Source organism: Abramis brama, assembly GCF_963993115.1.
Source record: "Abramis brama genome assembly, chromosome: 18".
NCBI lineage: Eukaryota > Metazoa > Chordata > Actinopteri > Cypriniformes > Leuciscidae > Abramis > Abramis brama.
Genome location: NC_139980.1, coordinates 5,024,369 through 5,041,277, shown reverse-complemented (window position 1 = coordinate 5,041,277; position 16,909 = coordinate 5,024,369). Strand labels below are relative to the sequence as shown.

General features: G+C 37.5%; 1 protein-coding gene across 1 annotated transcript in view; it reads right to left on the bottom strand.

Annotated features, from left to right (window-relative positions):
• Window positions 1–524: 524 nt before the first annotated feature.
• rab32a (RAB32a, member RAS oncogene family) overlaps window positions 525–16,909 on the bottom strand; it is a 19,961-nt gene continuing 3,576 nt past the window's right edge. The window contains exons 2-3 of the mRNA XM_084090913.1: window positions 5,754–6,031; window positions 525–1,573 (exon numbers count right to left, since the gene is read on the bottom strand). Coding sequence (XP_083947039.1) covers window positions 1,424–1,573; window positions 5,754–6,031 — 428 coding nt within the window. The 3' untranslated portion in view covers window positions 525–1,423. The remainder of the gene's footprint in view (window positions 1,574–5,753; window positions 6,032–16,909) is intronic.

Sequence of the window (16,909 nt, the reverse complement as noted above, 5' to 3'; positions counted from 1 at the left end):
CGTAATTACGTGACAACTGACATTTTTTTATGTCACCATTAATTTTGTTTCTTTGATTTAAAAATATATATAAATTGAAAACATCGGTTTAATTCAAATTCATTTGAGTTGAGTCATTTCTCTACTCACGTTCGAATGAAACGGTTCTCGGTTCAGAGTTGTTTAACCTGTTTAAAAACGATTCATTGAAAAGATCCGACTCAAAAGAATAATTTGTTCACGAATCGGACTTTATAAAGTTTCTCCAAAACACATTTTGCCTATCCACAGCCTCTTAAAAAGCCCATGCGTATGAAATTTGTGAAATCGATGGCACTCCACTGAAGCAACCTGCAAATAGGCTATTAAAAGATAGCTATTCCTATTTCTTATCATACAAAGCTCATCCTCAACCTTAAGATGACTTCGGAAATTTTTTGTATATTTCATCATAATAATAATGTCACTTTTGTTAGAATTTTGAATTCATGGCACATATTTATTGAGCATACAGTATTTATTGAGCATACAAAGAAAAACCCATGAACATTTAAAAAGTTTTATTTTGTCAGAAATTGTTACTTCAACAAATGTTTGTTTGCAAACTTGACAGAATCGGTCCAGCATATTAAAAATGTATATTTGCCTTCAGTTCATTGTAGAATAAAGCCATGGACAGAGCAAGTGCTCAGATCCCTCATTCAGTACCAATTAAAAAACAATTACCGTAATAAAAATATTTAAACGTTATCATGTACAAGCCTGAGGAAACCCAAAATGAACCACACACCAACATGAAATGTACATCCATATAGGCCCATGATTCTTTGGCCTATATGGTCCATTAGAAGACCTATTCATTTTCTTTTTCCTTGATGAAATGATTTCATGGTAAGAGCTTTAAGATTGTTGGTGGTCGGATCTTCACAACAGACTAAATGCCCTGGGAATATGTAAGATTTATTCAGAAAGTGACATCTTGAGAACTTTTTTCCTGCAAAATTTAGGGTGGCAATTCCCAGCTTGTGCAAATAGTCCAGCAGAGTACATTAAAACAGCTCACCCTCTGTGACAAAGGCACTAGTTTAATTTAATTTTGGCTAAGAACTTTTACTGGTATTTGCCTGGTCCTATGACACCCATTTAGTTTCAACATGCACACATTGAAGTAACTTGCTTGACACTATACAAAAGGACAAACAAGGCACGGAGCAAGAGAGAAAACTGGTCATTAAAAACACCAGAAAGATGTTTTATCTGATCAGATCATCTGTCCTTTTGGTGATGTCTTCTCCACCCCTTTTAGAGCACGAACTGACATCTGTTGGCCCCTGGTTGTGATTGTGATCCGTGGCAGGGATGAGATGGGATGGGGTTTGGGGAATTTGTTGAGCCTCCTGCCTCCTATCCACAGCGGATAATGGGACACACAAGAGCATCCACACTAGCAGCAACCTGGCTTGCTCTCAGCAGGCACTGTTTGTTGGTCCAGTTTAATCTTGTCACCATTGTTTTCTTCATAGGAAAGGCCTTTATCATTGAGAAGGATGTTCTCCACCAAGAACCGGGCAGCCTCATCAACGTTGATGTTGTCCTGCAGTGAGCAAAGTCAAATGTTAAAGGGATAGCTCACCCAAAGATTGTTCCTCATGTCGTTCCAAACCTGTATGCCTTTCTTCTGTAGAACACAAAATATGATCTTGTTCTTGAACTGTTTTTGAACATACAATGAAAGTCAATTGGGTCCAAACATCAACAGACCTCATTGACTTTCAGTGTATTGCTGAGACATTCTGCAAGGTATCTTATTTTGTGTCCTGCAGAAGAAAGAGTAAAGTCATACAGGTTTGGAATGACACTGGAACCTTTCCAGAATACTGAGATCATTTACAGAATGGTCAATAGACTTAACTTGTTAAGCTAAACTGAGTGCGTGGTTTAAGTTTCAAGAGGTACTTCAGCATGAAGCTGGATTTATGGCACCCGCCTACACAACTTCTCATCAGTTTTTTGAGACACTTCACTCTTTCCATTTACATCCCTCTATCCTTAAGTAGTCTGTGGTTTCAAAGCGAGAGTGTGAGTAAGATTGATTTGAGGGAAAGGGCAGAAAACAGAAAGGTTAAACAAAAGCCAACCATGCGTATTTGTCATTCACCCAGAGTACTGAGCACAATACAGGTGGCAAGGCTATGCTGAGAGACAATTAACGTTTGTATGAAACAATTGATGTCCAGCAGTTTATGGAGGGAAAGAAAACGGTGTTTTCTTGGAGTGAGCAGTGTAAATAACTTGAATTTTCAAGCCTGTTAAGAACATCATGAGACTGCTTTGAGCCATGACTTTCAGAGAGCTTGCTTGTTTTGAATGGTGGTGACCTGTTGTGATCTATTTTGGTAGGAATGATGGTTGAAATCATTGCCATTTAGAGATCTGTATGGGCCATTGAGAAGCTTGTATCAACTCTACCCAAAGACATGCTATGAAATCATGATGATAATCAAATAAAACTAAAGAGGTTTATGCTTAAAACAAGAAAAAACATTTTTGTTTCAAGTATATTTATTTTTAAGGATGTTTAGACATGTTCAATGGAAAACAAGAAAAAATTCCTACTTCTTTTTAGGTGTGTTTTAATTTTCTATGGAACACTTTTGCAACCTCTGAATGAATGAACGAACGAATGAACAAATGAATGAACTTTTTTTACAGGCTATGGAATGAACGAATGAGTGAGTGAATGCATAAATGCATGAATGAATGAATGAAATTACAACTTTCTCCTAATTTTTCATAAATGCTATTATGTCTCCCAACGTGACTGTTTTTCACAATGTGACTATTTCTTATTTTAAACTTTATCTCACAATTATTTTCTTCCTTTGTTTTTTACTCTCAAGCAATACAGGCCTTTCCATCCATAAATGTCATTTGTTCAAAAAAGGCCTAAAAACTAAATACACATGCGTCCCACTGGGAGAGGAGTGATAGAAAAAAAAGAGAGACTCGTACAATCTCTCTGGACTAGTCAGCACAGTGGCTTGACTGAACACAAGGAGGTCCTGATAGACACATTCACCATGCACACATGTACATGCACTGAACACACATACATATACACACACACACACGACAGGTGCCAGAGCTCCCAGCCAGACATCTGTGTGCTTGAGTCCCTAATGGAGAGATCTATTTCAGAAACATGTGCTTATGCAGACTGACTGATGAGACACCTTCTGTTAAACAGTTAAGACCAGACACCGCAACAGACAGAAACTGAACAAACACTTTTTAAATAGCAAGACACAGTCAAGATATTTAAGGCCAAATCATGTGACTTGAAAATGCATTTCAAGGGGTACAATTTAACAGGGTGTTAAATACCTACTCAATCACACACTCCTCAAGACACTGTATTCCCCAGAATTAACAAAAAACAAATTCTCCTCCGCCTCCTATCTTTACCTGTTTTCTTCCTTCTCTCTTATTTCTATATAAGATTATTTCTCTTTAGCCAACTTAATTTACCCAGATCCACCCAGCATCCCTCAAAATGTGTGTGCAGGAAAGAAAGAAGATTCATTTGCCAAATACATCAAAGAAACTGCTGATGTAAGACTATAAACACACATATTTTGTTCCCTTTACTCTTGCAGTGTTTTCGAGATTCAGCTGACACTGTAAAATATGCGACTATGATTGTTGGTCATGAATGACATCCATTTGTAATAAGAACCATGTGAAAGTCAATATACTGCAGGCACTAAGAAAAATAGATGACTTCCATAATACAAACACAATGCCATAAAAAATAGCAGTAGTAAAATAAATGAATAATTAAAAAATGTCTGCTGCTATTTCTCCAGTCTTTAGTGATCCTTCAGAAATCATCCAAATATGCTGATTTGGTGCTCAAAAAACATTTATTATTATTATTATTATTATTATTACACTTGAAAATGATTGTGCTTCTTAATATTTTTGTGGAAACAGTAATCATGTTTTTTCAAAGATTCGTTAATGAATAGAAAGATCAGAAAAACAGCATTTATTTAAAATAAAAATATGTTGTGTACATAAATGTCTTTACTCTTTACTTCTGATCAATTCAATACATCCTTTCTAAATAAAAGCAATCAACATTTATTTCTTTAAAATAAATCTTAAAGTCAGCATGAAGTGGAAGTTGCGATCGTCTTGTCTTCCCTATTATGATGTATAACTGCGTGAAACGGCTTCTTGAGCGAGAAAAATGTAAGGCGGTACTTGATTTTCTGAATTTCCTTTATTGTTATTGTATGTGTATAACTCTCATTGCACCAGTCCAATGAAATTACATACATTTGTCCACCAGGAATCGATTGGATCACTGTCGTTTGCTAATTGCTACGTTCTCATGTGAGTGAGTGAGTGGAGTGTAGGGATTATTGTCCCTCCCTTGCACCGGTGTATCAAGAGTCAGAGATGGTACTTTGAAATAAGATGATGAGGGCATGAATTTAAAAAAAAAAAATCATAAATTGTATTTCTATTTTGATTTCATGGTGAATTTAAATGAGTCCAAACTTTTGAACGGTGATGTCAATTTAAAAAATAAAAATAACTAATTTTAATAAAAAATAAATGGATTAAAAATGTATATAATAAAAATCAATATTGCACTGGTCATAAAAAGGCAATATCGGCCAATCTATTAAAGGGTTAGTTCACCCAAAAATGAAAATTCTGTCAGTAATTACTCACCCTCATGTTGTTCCAACCGCGTAAGACCTTCGTTCATCTTCTGAACACAAATTAAGATATTTTTGATGAAATCTGAGTGCTGGATTACTTCTCCATAGGCTGCTAGGTGACCGAAACTTGCTGGCCCAGAAAAGTTATTAAAGAGATCGTTAATATAGTCCAAGTGACTACAGTGGCTTAATCTTAAGTATATCAAGCGACGAAAATACTTTTTGTGCACAAAAACAAACAAAAATAACGACTTTATTCCACTATTCATTTCCTTCTCTCTGGGCCTCTAGTTGGTTCACGTAGTGTTTTTGCGCAGCGCGTCTGTGTTGCACGTCACCACGTAGGCTCACTATTGGCCGACGCTGGTCATGTGTGTGATGCGTGTTGACGTGCAGCGCAAAAACACTACGAGGCCCAGAGAGAAGGAAATGGAGAAGTAATCCAGCACTCAGATTTCATCAAAAATATCTTAATTTATGTTCCGAAGATGAACGAAGGTCTTACGCGGTTGGAACAACATGAGGGTGAGTAATTACTGACAGAATTTTCATTTTTGGGTGAACTAACCCTTTAATGTAGCAGTATCAATCAATTTTGATACTCAATTTTTCTCCAGTGTGTCAAACACTGTTCCACTATCTATCCAATTTTAAAACAGTGGGCAAAGACTCAGTAGTTGAGTAGCTGAGAAAAAAAATGTCTCCCTTAAAAAATCCAATACATACTGCTGCTTCACGTGATGAGCTGCAAATTGCACATTTGACATGTGTCAGGTGATTCAGGCATGAGGAGTGGCTAATGTTCTTAAGACTGCTGCAGTGGTGCCGTTTTGGCCCTAATACCATGGAGAATGTCAGCCATCTTAAATACTTGATCTAATATGGCAGCTTTCATGGTCGTCTGAGCAGATCAGAGAGGAAAGGTGTAGTAAGTAGCTTCTATTCTAAGCAAAACTCTATCATGACAAGTTCTCCTTCATTTTGACCTAGTACAAACAAACATTTAAGAGGCTAAGTGAACACAGAACGAGTTTAGATTACCTTAGCTGATGTTTCAAACCAACCCAAAAACCCAGCCTCCTTGCAGAAGTTGTCCATAAGTGAGGAACTGTTGGATCCATCTTTCTTCTGGTCACATTTATTGGCCAGAAGGACGGAAGGGATGGGATTGCCATTGGCCAGTTTCACCTTGCTGTCCAAATCGTGCTTCCATTTCGAAACAGCCTCGAACGTAGAGCCTCGGGTAATGTCAAAAACAACAAACGCACCCACTGCCTCCTTATAATAAACTCTGGTCATGTTCCCAAACCGCTCTTGACCTAAACATGAGGAAAAAAACAAAACAATAAAAGCAAAATTATTTTGAGTCATACAGATATATACATACATACACACACACAAAAAGTAATTCAATTAAAAATTATAAAATGTATTAAATAAGGGAAGAATTAAATTAAATAATAATAAATAATAATATATATTAATTAGAAAATAAGATTTAATAAACAATCAGGTCTACCTCAGAGTTTTTGTCTGCTACAATTATTAAATTATCTTTAATATCTTCATGTGGGGATGGGGAGGTTCTCAGCAAATACTGATATATATTGCATGTATATCATGTCAGTTTATTTCAATTTTAATTCAACCAGTTTAAATTCAGTTTAATTTCCCATCACAAACCCATAAATATTTTTAATAATGGGAGATAACGGGAGCATGTGGCTGCTAATTGAAGCAGGGCAGTCAATAGTGTTCCAGCCCAGAGAACATACATTCTGACACAATCAGTTTTAGATGTGCTGCTCTGTCTCATAGTTCATCTTGCCTGAGGAGGGATAAAGCCCGGCACAGCGCAAAGTCTTCGAAAGCTAGATGGACAGAAAAAAGGAAGAGTGGAGCGAAAGATTCGCCCAGCGGTAGTTGCTAATAACACATCAAAGAACTGACTCAGTGCACACACCCCTCTCATATCCCTCTCACCTAAATTCACCACACTCACTTTATCATCACATTTACTGCCTTGATATGTAAAAAACAAGAGAATACATTTTTATATGCAAGCTTTAATATTCAAGTGTGCATAACACCACTGTTACAGAATGAAAAATGGAGAAAAATGAATAGACCTTCAGTGAAAATGGCATTCTGCTTCACACTTGCTCAAAAGGAAAAACTGAGCTTGACCTCCTTTTTTATACAACACAATGAGGCATTAAAACAAAGGGGGGAGGAAAGCAATGGACAATTAGAGAAAGAGAAAATGATAGAAAGAGAGTCAATATTGAATATATATATGTTAAACTCAATGGAGGGAAAATATAAATAACGATTTCTACAATAGCAAGATTAGCTGAAGACTTTAGATTTTGAGTAATGCTGCATTCACAGTCCTAAATGTCAGCATTAGTCCAAGACATCTGCCATTTTAGCAAGCCCAATATTAAAAATGAATGGGTGCCTTAAATCTAATCCTTCTAAATTGGCATTAAATAGATGTTAAGACAATTTAAGACAGAATAAACAGGTAGGCCTATATTAACGGTAGGCTAAGTTAAAAACTAATTTTTCACAAATGAGATGTGAACACCTAAATCAAGCCACCCAGACAGGCAGACCCCTCAGAATCAAATCAGTGGCTTGTGACAATGTGCTGTTTCACATATGAATAAAAAGACTTCAGAGCAGCTTCATGTGTCTAGAACACTCTAGTGTTTATGCCACAGTTAAGCCAGAGCCCAAAGCACTCTCTCAGATCAGAGTTCAGACAGAGGAAGACTGTAATCATGGGCCTGTCTCGAATGCCTGACATTGCTTTGTTCTTCACTCTCTTTCTCTTTCTTCAGAGTGTGAGGGAAGCTGGGGAAGTGCAACGAGGGATCCGTGTGCGTTTGTGATAAGAGAGATAGTTGATTCGCATATCTCGCCATTTGCCTCTATGCCAAGAGGCTGAAGGATATTGATATTTCTGGTTACAAATACACTGTAAAAAATGATTTTTTGGTCAAGTAAATACTACTGAAAAAAAACAATTTAATTTACATGAAAAAGTTAGTTCAGGCAAGAATTAAAAAAACGAAGTAAATTCCATATCAGTACTTAATTCAAGCGAGTAGAAATGAAAGCGTAAATATCAACTCATTAAAATTAAGTAAAAATTACTCAGCTTTTCTGATACTGGGGTTCCTATCATGCACTGGACCTTGAATAATTAATGAGGTTCATTTTTCACTGGTTTCCAGCTGTATTTACACTGTTTTATCATTGCTTTTGTTGTCAGGATTAGTAACTTGCCATTTTGTGACATTTCGTGTAAATTTTCTCCTCAAAATGACACATTCAAACACAAAAATGATCCATCAAATGTTACCGTCATTGTGTATTGTCTACCAAGTATTGAGGTCTCTGCATTCACATGATGCTTAACATCTGACATGCTGTAGTATAAATTACTTAGATAATCTAAGTAAAGCACATACTATAAATGACTGGTATAATTCAATATTATTGTTTGAGTGAAATGTAATTTTTTTTTTCCCCGAACACGGCTGATCATCTCAACCTGTAATGGATGGTTATTCAGATTTGCTTTTTTTTTTTTTTTTTTAAGAAATGTTCAATAAATAAGCGAGTTAATATTGAGTAACTTAGATTTACAAACGTACAGACACAATATTCCCAGTTAAATCGCCAAAGAAAGTAGCTCAAGCTCAATTAAATGGCACATATCTCAGAGCAACTCACAACAGTGATGTTTCATTCCTGAATGTTGTTGAATGAGTATCTGAACAGTACACACCCCTAATGCACAAACTCACAGTTGCTTGTTTGTTTGTTTATTTATTACAATGTTTAGTTATAATAAACTGAAAATTAATTAAATAATTAAGATATTAGTAAGTCTTATTTAACAGAATTAAAAAATAGTCCTGCATAAATTCGGTGTTAACTTGACAGATTTTATGGTAAATTCACTTTACTGTGACTCAAAATCAATGTTTTACTGCCAATTGTGCATTTCTTGTGACAAAATATGCTAAATTAATAATGCTAAATGCATTTGATATTCAGTAATAATACCTCCTGCTATTAAATTCATTCATTCATTCATAATCAGGCCTTCAAAATGTTCATGGGGATCGTGTGGGCCAAACGGACTGGAATTTTTCCAAGGCCAGATTTTAGTCCCAACTCCCAACAGTCCAACCCTGCTCTCCAGCATTGCTTTCAATACAGTAGGTTTGTACCATATAGACTTTCGGATGTCTATATTTGGTTTCCAGTGATCAGCATTAAAACATGGAGCACATTTCATCCCCCAACAGTCTCAGTTGAGTTCCATTATCTTCGCTCGTTCAGCTACGCACTTCACACGTCAAAAGCTTCTTAGGTCTCTCGGCAGCTAATTGCTCTTGATTGCTGGACTAAATTTAGACCATTTAACCTCAGGTGAACACATGGGAGGGCTGACACATAAGAAGACAGAACCTAATTTTTGGCTCCCAGTCCATTTTGGGCACACAGCCCTAAAAATCTTAAATTAAAAAAACTGCTCTGATGAATTGAAGATACCGAGTATTCAGAGACCAGGCACAAACAAACTCATGAACGCATTTGGTGAGTTGGGCCAGCTGTCACAGAGCAAGTCAAGCAAGAAAATCTCAGAACTGCTTTTAGTTCCTAAACGGCATGAGAAGGACCAGAATCATTCTCTTATGCTCAATACTTGATGCCACATTGTGCGGTGCATGCTGTTATGTACTGGCATTTTCTCACAATTAATAGTTATATGTGTGGCGCTATTATAGCAAAACAGAAGACCAGTGAAGTTTGACTGAGCAAGCGAAGTGCAAGTGCTTCACAGAGAGTCGGCTACACTTATCGAAAGAGAAAAGGAGAACTGCTGGGAGAATAGTGTGAAAGAAGAGGCTTAGCATGAAATGAAAAAGGCAAAATGGAGTAGTAAGCTCTTGTATTAACTGCGAAAAAGCCACAGTGTGATGTAATAATTTCACAATGAAAGGTGCTTTCACTGGTCCATGGCTCCCTGAGGGGTATGTAAAATTACACTAAAATGAGGAAGCCGAGAAAAACATTTTCTGAGTTCATCTATGGTTGTGCAAATCAAAGAAATGCACTTTCCTTTGATTATGAAAACAATTTATTGTCACGTTATGCTTGTTAAGACTTTTACTTTCTGTAATAAACTTTGGCAATAAGTCCTAGGCCCAATCTGAGGACAAACCACCCAATTGGATTTGGAGAAACTGTGGAGAAAATAATCATCTGATCCCCTGCTGATTTTGTAAGTTTGCCCACTAACAAAGAAATGAAGGGTCAATCATTTTATGGTAGGTTTATTTTAACGGATAGAGACAGAAAATCAACCAAAAATCTTGAAAAACACACATTATAAATAAGTTGTAAATTGATTTGCATTTCAGTGAATGAAATAAGTATTTGCAAAAGCAAAACATAATTTAGTCCCCAAGCAAAACATAATTTAGTACTTGGTGGAGAAGCCCTTGTTGGCAAGCACAGAGATGATATGTTTCTTGTAGTTGGTCACTAGGTTTGCACACATCTTGATTTTGGTCCATTCCTCTTTAAGATCCTTTCTAAATCCTTAAGGTTTCTTGGGTGTTGCTTTGCAAGTCAAAGTTTCCGCTCCTTCCACAGATTTTCTATAAGATTGGAGACTGGTTAGGCCACTCCAAGACCTTAATGTGCTTCTTCTTGAGCCACTCCTTTGTTGCCTTGGCGGTATGTTTTGGGTCATTGTCATGCTGGAAGACCCATCTTCAGTGTTCTGGGTAAGGTAAGGAGGTTCTAGTCCAAGATTTTACGGTACATGGCCCCGTCCATCAGCCCCTCAGTACAGTGAAGTCGTCCTGTACCCTTAGCAGAGAAACAGCCCCAGAGCGTAATGTTTCCACCTCCGTGCTTGACTGTAGGGATGGTGTTCTTGGGGTCATAGTCAGCATGACCCCAAACACAACGAGTTGAGTTGAGTTCTCTTCCTCCAAACACAACGAGTTGAGTTGATGCCAAAGAGCTCAATTTTGGTCTAATCTGACCACAGCACTTTCTCCCAAGCCTTCTCAGAATCATTTAGGTGTTCATTGGCAAACGTCAGACGGGCCTGTACATGTGCCTTCTTGAGCAGGGGGACCTTGCGGGCGCTGCAGGATTTCAATCCATTACGGTGTAGTGTGTAACCAATGGTTTGCTTGGTGACTGTGGTCCCAACTGCATTGAGATCATTAACAAGCTCCACCCGTGTATTTCTGGGCTGATCCCTCACCTTTCTCATGATCATCCGAGATCTTGCATGGAGCTCCAGACCGAGGGTGATTGATGGTTATTTTGTATTTCTTCCGAATAATGGCACCAACAGTTGTCTCCTTCTCACCAAGCTTCTTGCTGAAGGTCTTGTAGCCCATTCCAGCCTTGTGCAGGTCTACAATCTTTCCCTGATGTCCTTTGACAGCTCTTTGGTCTTGCCTATGGTGGTGGAGAGGTTGGAATGGAAGATACAGATTCTGTGGACAAGTGTCTTTAATACACATAACAAGCTGACATTAGGAGTACTCTCCTAAAGTGACGGGACTCATCTGTGTTTCACATGGGCACATAACCAATCTGTGGGAGGCAGAGTTCTTGCTGGTTGGTAGGGGATCAAATACTTATTTCACTCGATCAAATGCTAATCAATTTATAACCTTTATATAGTGTTTTGTCAGGATTTTTGGTTGATATTCTGTCTCTATCCGTTAAAATAAATCTAGCATAACAATTATAGACCCTTCATTTCTTTGTAAGTGGTCAAATTTACAAACTCATCATGGGATCAAATAATTATATTTTCTCCACTGTATATATTTGGATAAAATAAAAAATATATAACATTGAATTACATAATATGGGGGTTTATTTGTTTTCTATATTTATGATATATATATGAAGATTATATATATATATATATATATATATATATATATATATATATATATATATATATATATATATATATATAAATAACTGATAAGAATGTAAATATGTACCTTAAAATGCAATGTAAGTCACTTTGGATAAAAGCGTCTGCCAACTGCATAAATGTAAAAAAAAAAATATATAGTTTGGAAACATTACTATTTTTAATATTTTTGTCTAATGCTCATCAAGCCTGCATTTAATTTATAAAAAAAAAAAACTGAGATTTTGTGAAATATTATTGCAATTTAAAATAATGTTTTTTTATTTTTAATATTTATAAAATATATACTTTAAAATATAACCAGGTGATTTGATACCCAGTTATTATCAATGTGTATATATACTGTATGTGTATGTGTGTGCGTGTGTGTGTGTGTGTGTATAAACCACCATATTAAGTCATTTAATGATAGTTTTCTTTTAATTAAAGGTGCTCTAAACGGTGTTGGGTGATGTCACTTCTTGTTGACGTTCAAAGTATTGTCAAACAAAACGGAGGCTAGCTCGACCCTCCCTCCTCCTCATCCCGTCCCCTCCCTTCCATGCTTCCTGAAACAGGCTTTTCCAATGTCAATTCGGGACTTCGCGCATTCCTTCTCCTTTTCCCTCTTCTTCTGACGTCGTCTCTTTGGGTCGTGTGCCGGCCATATCAAAATTCAAGAGAATATAATTCTAACGTTAGTCGTTGTCGTTGTCTAGGACATCTCTCTTCTAGCTAGCTTCCCTCTTCATGCTTCTCTCTCCTCCACTCCCCACACCCCCCTTGATGAGCATGCACACTAACCCCCCAACCCCCATTTTAACACAGACCATGTTAAAATAATATTCAATACATTTTTACCATCTTATGAGGATTTTACTGAAAATCATGCTGTTCCTAGAAATGTCCAGTTCATTCTTTGCATGTAAAACTTGTAAAGTTTGTACTTATATACATTTTTTTTTCAGTTAAACTTCTGAGTAAGAAACGCGAAGGGTCAGCTGAGCAAAAAAGATTGTGCTTCCCCTGTATTTGATCAAACCTCTACTCATTACAATTCACAATGATTCCAATGGTTGACAAACCATGGCTTGTTATGTAGGACAACCACAAAAGATCAGAATTTTGTTCTTTAATGAAAGGCCATTTTTGACAGTGATGGTGACTTCTTGTTTTTTATTATTCTTTTCACGCTGCTGATCAATAATATGCACTCCAAACTGTTCATGCCGGGAATAAGAGTCAGGAATGACATGTCAATAATTGTGCAGAGGGAGACCTTATTCTCTCCCCTGGAGAAGCAATGTCAAGAATCAATCTCCATTTATTAACAATCAATGGTCTTGTCTTTATAACTCACAAAAGAATCGATGGGACGTCGACCCGCCTGTAGCATGTGTAAATATAACACAACACAAACTGACAGTTTCTCACCAGCAAAAAGGGACCCGAGGTAAACAAAAGCTTTGACTGCATGACAGCAATAGAGACAGGCCGATCAACATTTTGAGAGGTCAATAGCGGCTAATCCTTTGCAATAAATATGATTAGCAATGAACTGTTTTGACAACACTGAGTGAGTCTTAATGATAGTGAAGGTTTATTCAGTGGCTAGTTCTGATTGATGTTTCTGCTACTTTCTTTTTAAAACCACAACAAGTAGCACTAGCTTTATGAATTACACAACATCCGTCAAATTAGATGTCATTGCATTACATATTTGGAAGAGAAATTCAATCTATAGGCAACTTTTCTTTAGGAAACAGCTTACAATATACTGGGTCAATAAAATAAGAATGTGCCAAGTTTTCACGTTTATTTCACATGGTTTTAAAAAGGAAAAGTTTCAATAATTGAATCACTCCAAAAATGTCATGTGGTGTAACCATAAAGTAAAAAAAAATTTAAGTTCTTGAATTTTTTTTTTCAAGGTTAACATTTTAGAAATTCAGAAATTAAAAACATGCCCATATTAAAGTAACTGCATGAATTAACATTTTTATGTCATTGACCCACATCTTCGTACTGTACATTTTAAAGTACAATATTATTTAATTTCTTACTAAGATGTAAAAACAAATCTGTGTATTTCTAAATATGACTGCTAATGTTAAATATGGTGATTCTGAATTGAAGATCACTTAAAAGCTTGAGACAGTGAGAGAAAAGAGAGGGCGGAGGATATAGGGAGACAGGGATACTTGCTGTCCATAGCCATGGAAACCTGAAGTTTCTCCTGCATGGCCTTTATCAAGATAACAATCTTGTGGGTGTGTTGCTATGGCAACAATCCAAGCCAGACGAGCCAGCTGCATATTTTTTTTCTCTGTGGAACAACAACACACTTCAGACGCTTTGGGCCATCATTACATACCCAACCAACAGTACAGCTAATGACCAGAGACAGAGGCATCACTGCACTGGGGCAAAGGCTATCTGCAATCAACACCCCAAAGACCACCCAATACTGACAGCGAGCAATTTAACTGTGATTCACACTAATTTGAGCCATTTAGAAAAGCTTGAGTATTTAGTTAGTTTAGCAGTTAAGCGCTGTACGTTGATTGGCCCGTCTCTATTGCCGATACATAGGTCGGATGGATGGTCGGATGGATGGATGGATGGATGGATAGATGGATGGATGGATGGATGGATGGATGGATGGATGTGGATGGATGAATGAATGAATGGATGGATGGATGGATGGAAGAATGTGGATGGATGGATGGATGGATGGATGGATGGATGGATGGATGGATGTGGATGGATGAATGAATGAATGGATGGATGGATGGATGGATGGATGGATGGATGGATGGATGGAAGAATGTGGATGGATGGATGGATGGATGTGGATGGATGGATGGATGGATGGATGGATGGATGGATGAGGCTTGTAATGTCAGTCAGACATGAATTAATGAAACACACTGCTTTTCTAACATGTCATCCCAATCCCTGGCACAAGGTTAAGACTTTTCTTTAAAACTCCTTGTCTGTAATAAGCATGTCCCTTTCAGACAGCCTCAGTGCAGCACTGCTATTCTGGGCCAAGGTAGGCGGGTGAGCCCCTGGCTTCAGTCAGGGTCCGACACATACGTATTTGCAGAAGGCCTTGATTACAGTCATCCAATTCAGGGTCATTATCGTAATCGCTACTCGGTGTGGGTATGGAAAAGCAGCGTACTTGATTAGTACCACTGAGATACCAATTATGTGCATGATTAACAGGGTAAATTAGCAGTGTAGAAGTATATGCGTAAATGGGACAGACTTTGATCAACTTTATCCAGGATGATACAGGTCTGGACTGGCTTCGGGAACTGGGCCAGGATGTCACAGTGAACAATCGAACGCCTGTGTTTTTAATCCCACATCCTTGTGCGCCACAGTACCCTACCGTATATATTCCAGCTGTTCTCCAGACACATTCAAACATGCACCCACATACAGACTGAAAGAATGCAACCTGTGTAATTCACACATCACTGACGTTGTCCTTGCAGCTCCCTGTGACAACCATGGCTGCAGTGAGAGAATAAAAGGCTGAGTGAGAAAGCAATGAAGGAAGATGGGAACAAAAAAAATCTCTTTTGAAGGAACACTGGGGTGTAAATGAAGGACAATCCACAGTTGATGAAACTGCCACTCAATCCCCAAAAAACAGCTTTTCAAAGGCTAAAACCAAAATTTGGAAAAATTTGCAATACATATATTTTTATTTGACATACAATATACCTAATCTCATGAATTCAGCTCTTCCTGTAAAAGAACTCGTGTTCTTGTAAAAGAACCCCCCCCCCCCCCCACCACCACCACTACTATTTGTTCATAATTGCCTTTTGAATTTGTTCTCAAAATGTCCAAATGCTTAGTAAACAACTGGAATGTCCAGATAATTTCACAATAAATTTTTCTTTGAAACTTCCTCATATGAGCTATCATTTTTAATAAAAAAAAGCCTTAGTTCACACAACATGTTTTTCCACTCCTACTTTACCATTGTTTTTCTATGTAAACATGCGCTAGATGGAAGTGTATAACCGTTGCGCTTGCGTCTTTTGTAGCGTCTGGTGCATGTCACGGCATTCTAGAAACACGGCGCTCAAGTTAAAATCAGTTCAGCTTTTAAAAAACACGTCCCAATATCCTTGCATTTTTTCCCCATTCCACTGACCGCGTCTCTGTTCTGTGTGAAGGAGCCGTTTACAATGTCTTTCAATTTATTTGCCTGAAATTCTAAGACAACAAGTTAAACAAACCTCAGAGGAGATCCCAGAAGGCGATCTAGCCAGCTTGGATAAATATGGACAATTAAATATGTACACTTTAAAGATAAATGAAACTTCAAAACTTTTGCTCAGTTTCATAATACTACATTTACACGACAGCGATATGTTTAAAATGTAGAAGTTTTCCTTTGAGTTTTTCTCTTGTAGGTAACACCATTGTCAAAACGATCCCCATTCAAACAGGTCCACGAAAACAACTAAAAACCCTGTATTCTGCTGCCAGGCCATTAGATGGCGATGAAACACTATAGACTGAACACGTAATACACATGTGCATGATGTCATAGTCTTCAGTGATATGCGTTTTTGTTGTTCACGCAAAGACCGTTTTCAAAAACTTGCACTTTGAACCCCGTTTTCAAAACTTTACATTTTCAGGCACCCAAAAAGCCCCTAAGGGGCTGTTTACACGACACCGTTTTCAACTAAAACCGTAAAACTTTTGTGTTTTGGCCGTTCGGTTAGGCCCTACTTGACATCTGTGTTTTGGGTGCCTGAAAATGCAAACTTTTGAAAACGGGTTCCATGTTAACAACAAAAATACATGTTAAATCTACAGTATAGTGTTTTATCGCCATCTAATAGCCTGGAAATCCAGACCTAAATCTAAAAGATTAATGGTCTGGCGTCGACTACTGAAAATCGGCCAGCTCGAGGGGCGGCACCAAGCATGCATTTGAAAATCTCACTGCACACAATTGGATAACACTACGACCAATCACAATAATAAACCCCATACGCTTAGCTACCAGCGGAGCTAACTGGTAGATTAGACTCTTACCGTATCCGGTCGGCAAAACAGCAAAAACGTCCTTCTTGCAAAGGAACGATTCGAGCGGCGTCTTCTGTTCCTGTTTTAGATAAAAAGCCAAGTCTAACTCGTTCATTGTAGCGGCCAAAGTCGTTTCAAACAACTGGTGTTCATCCAT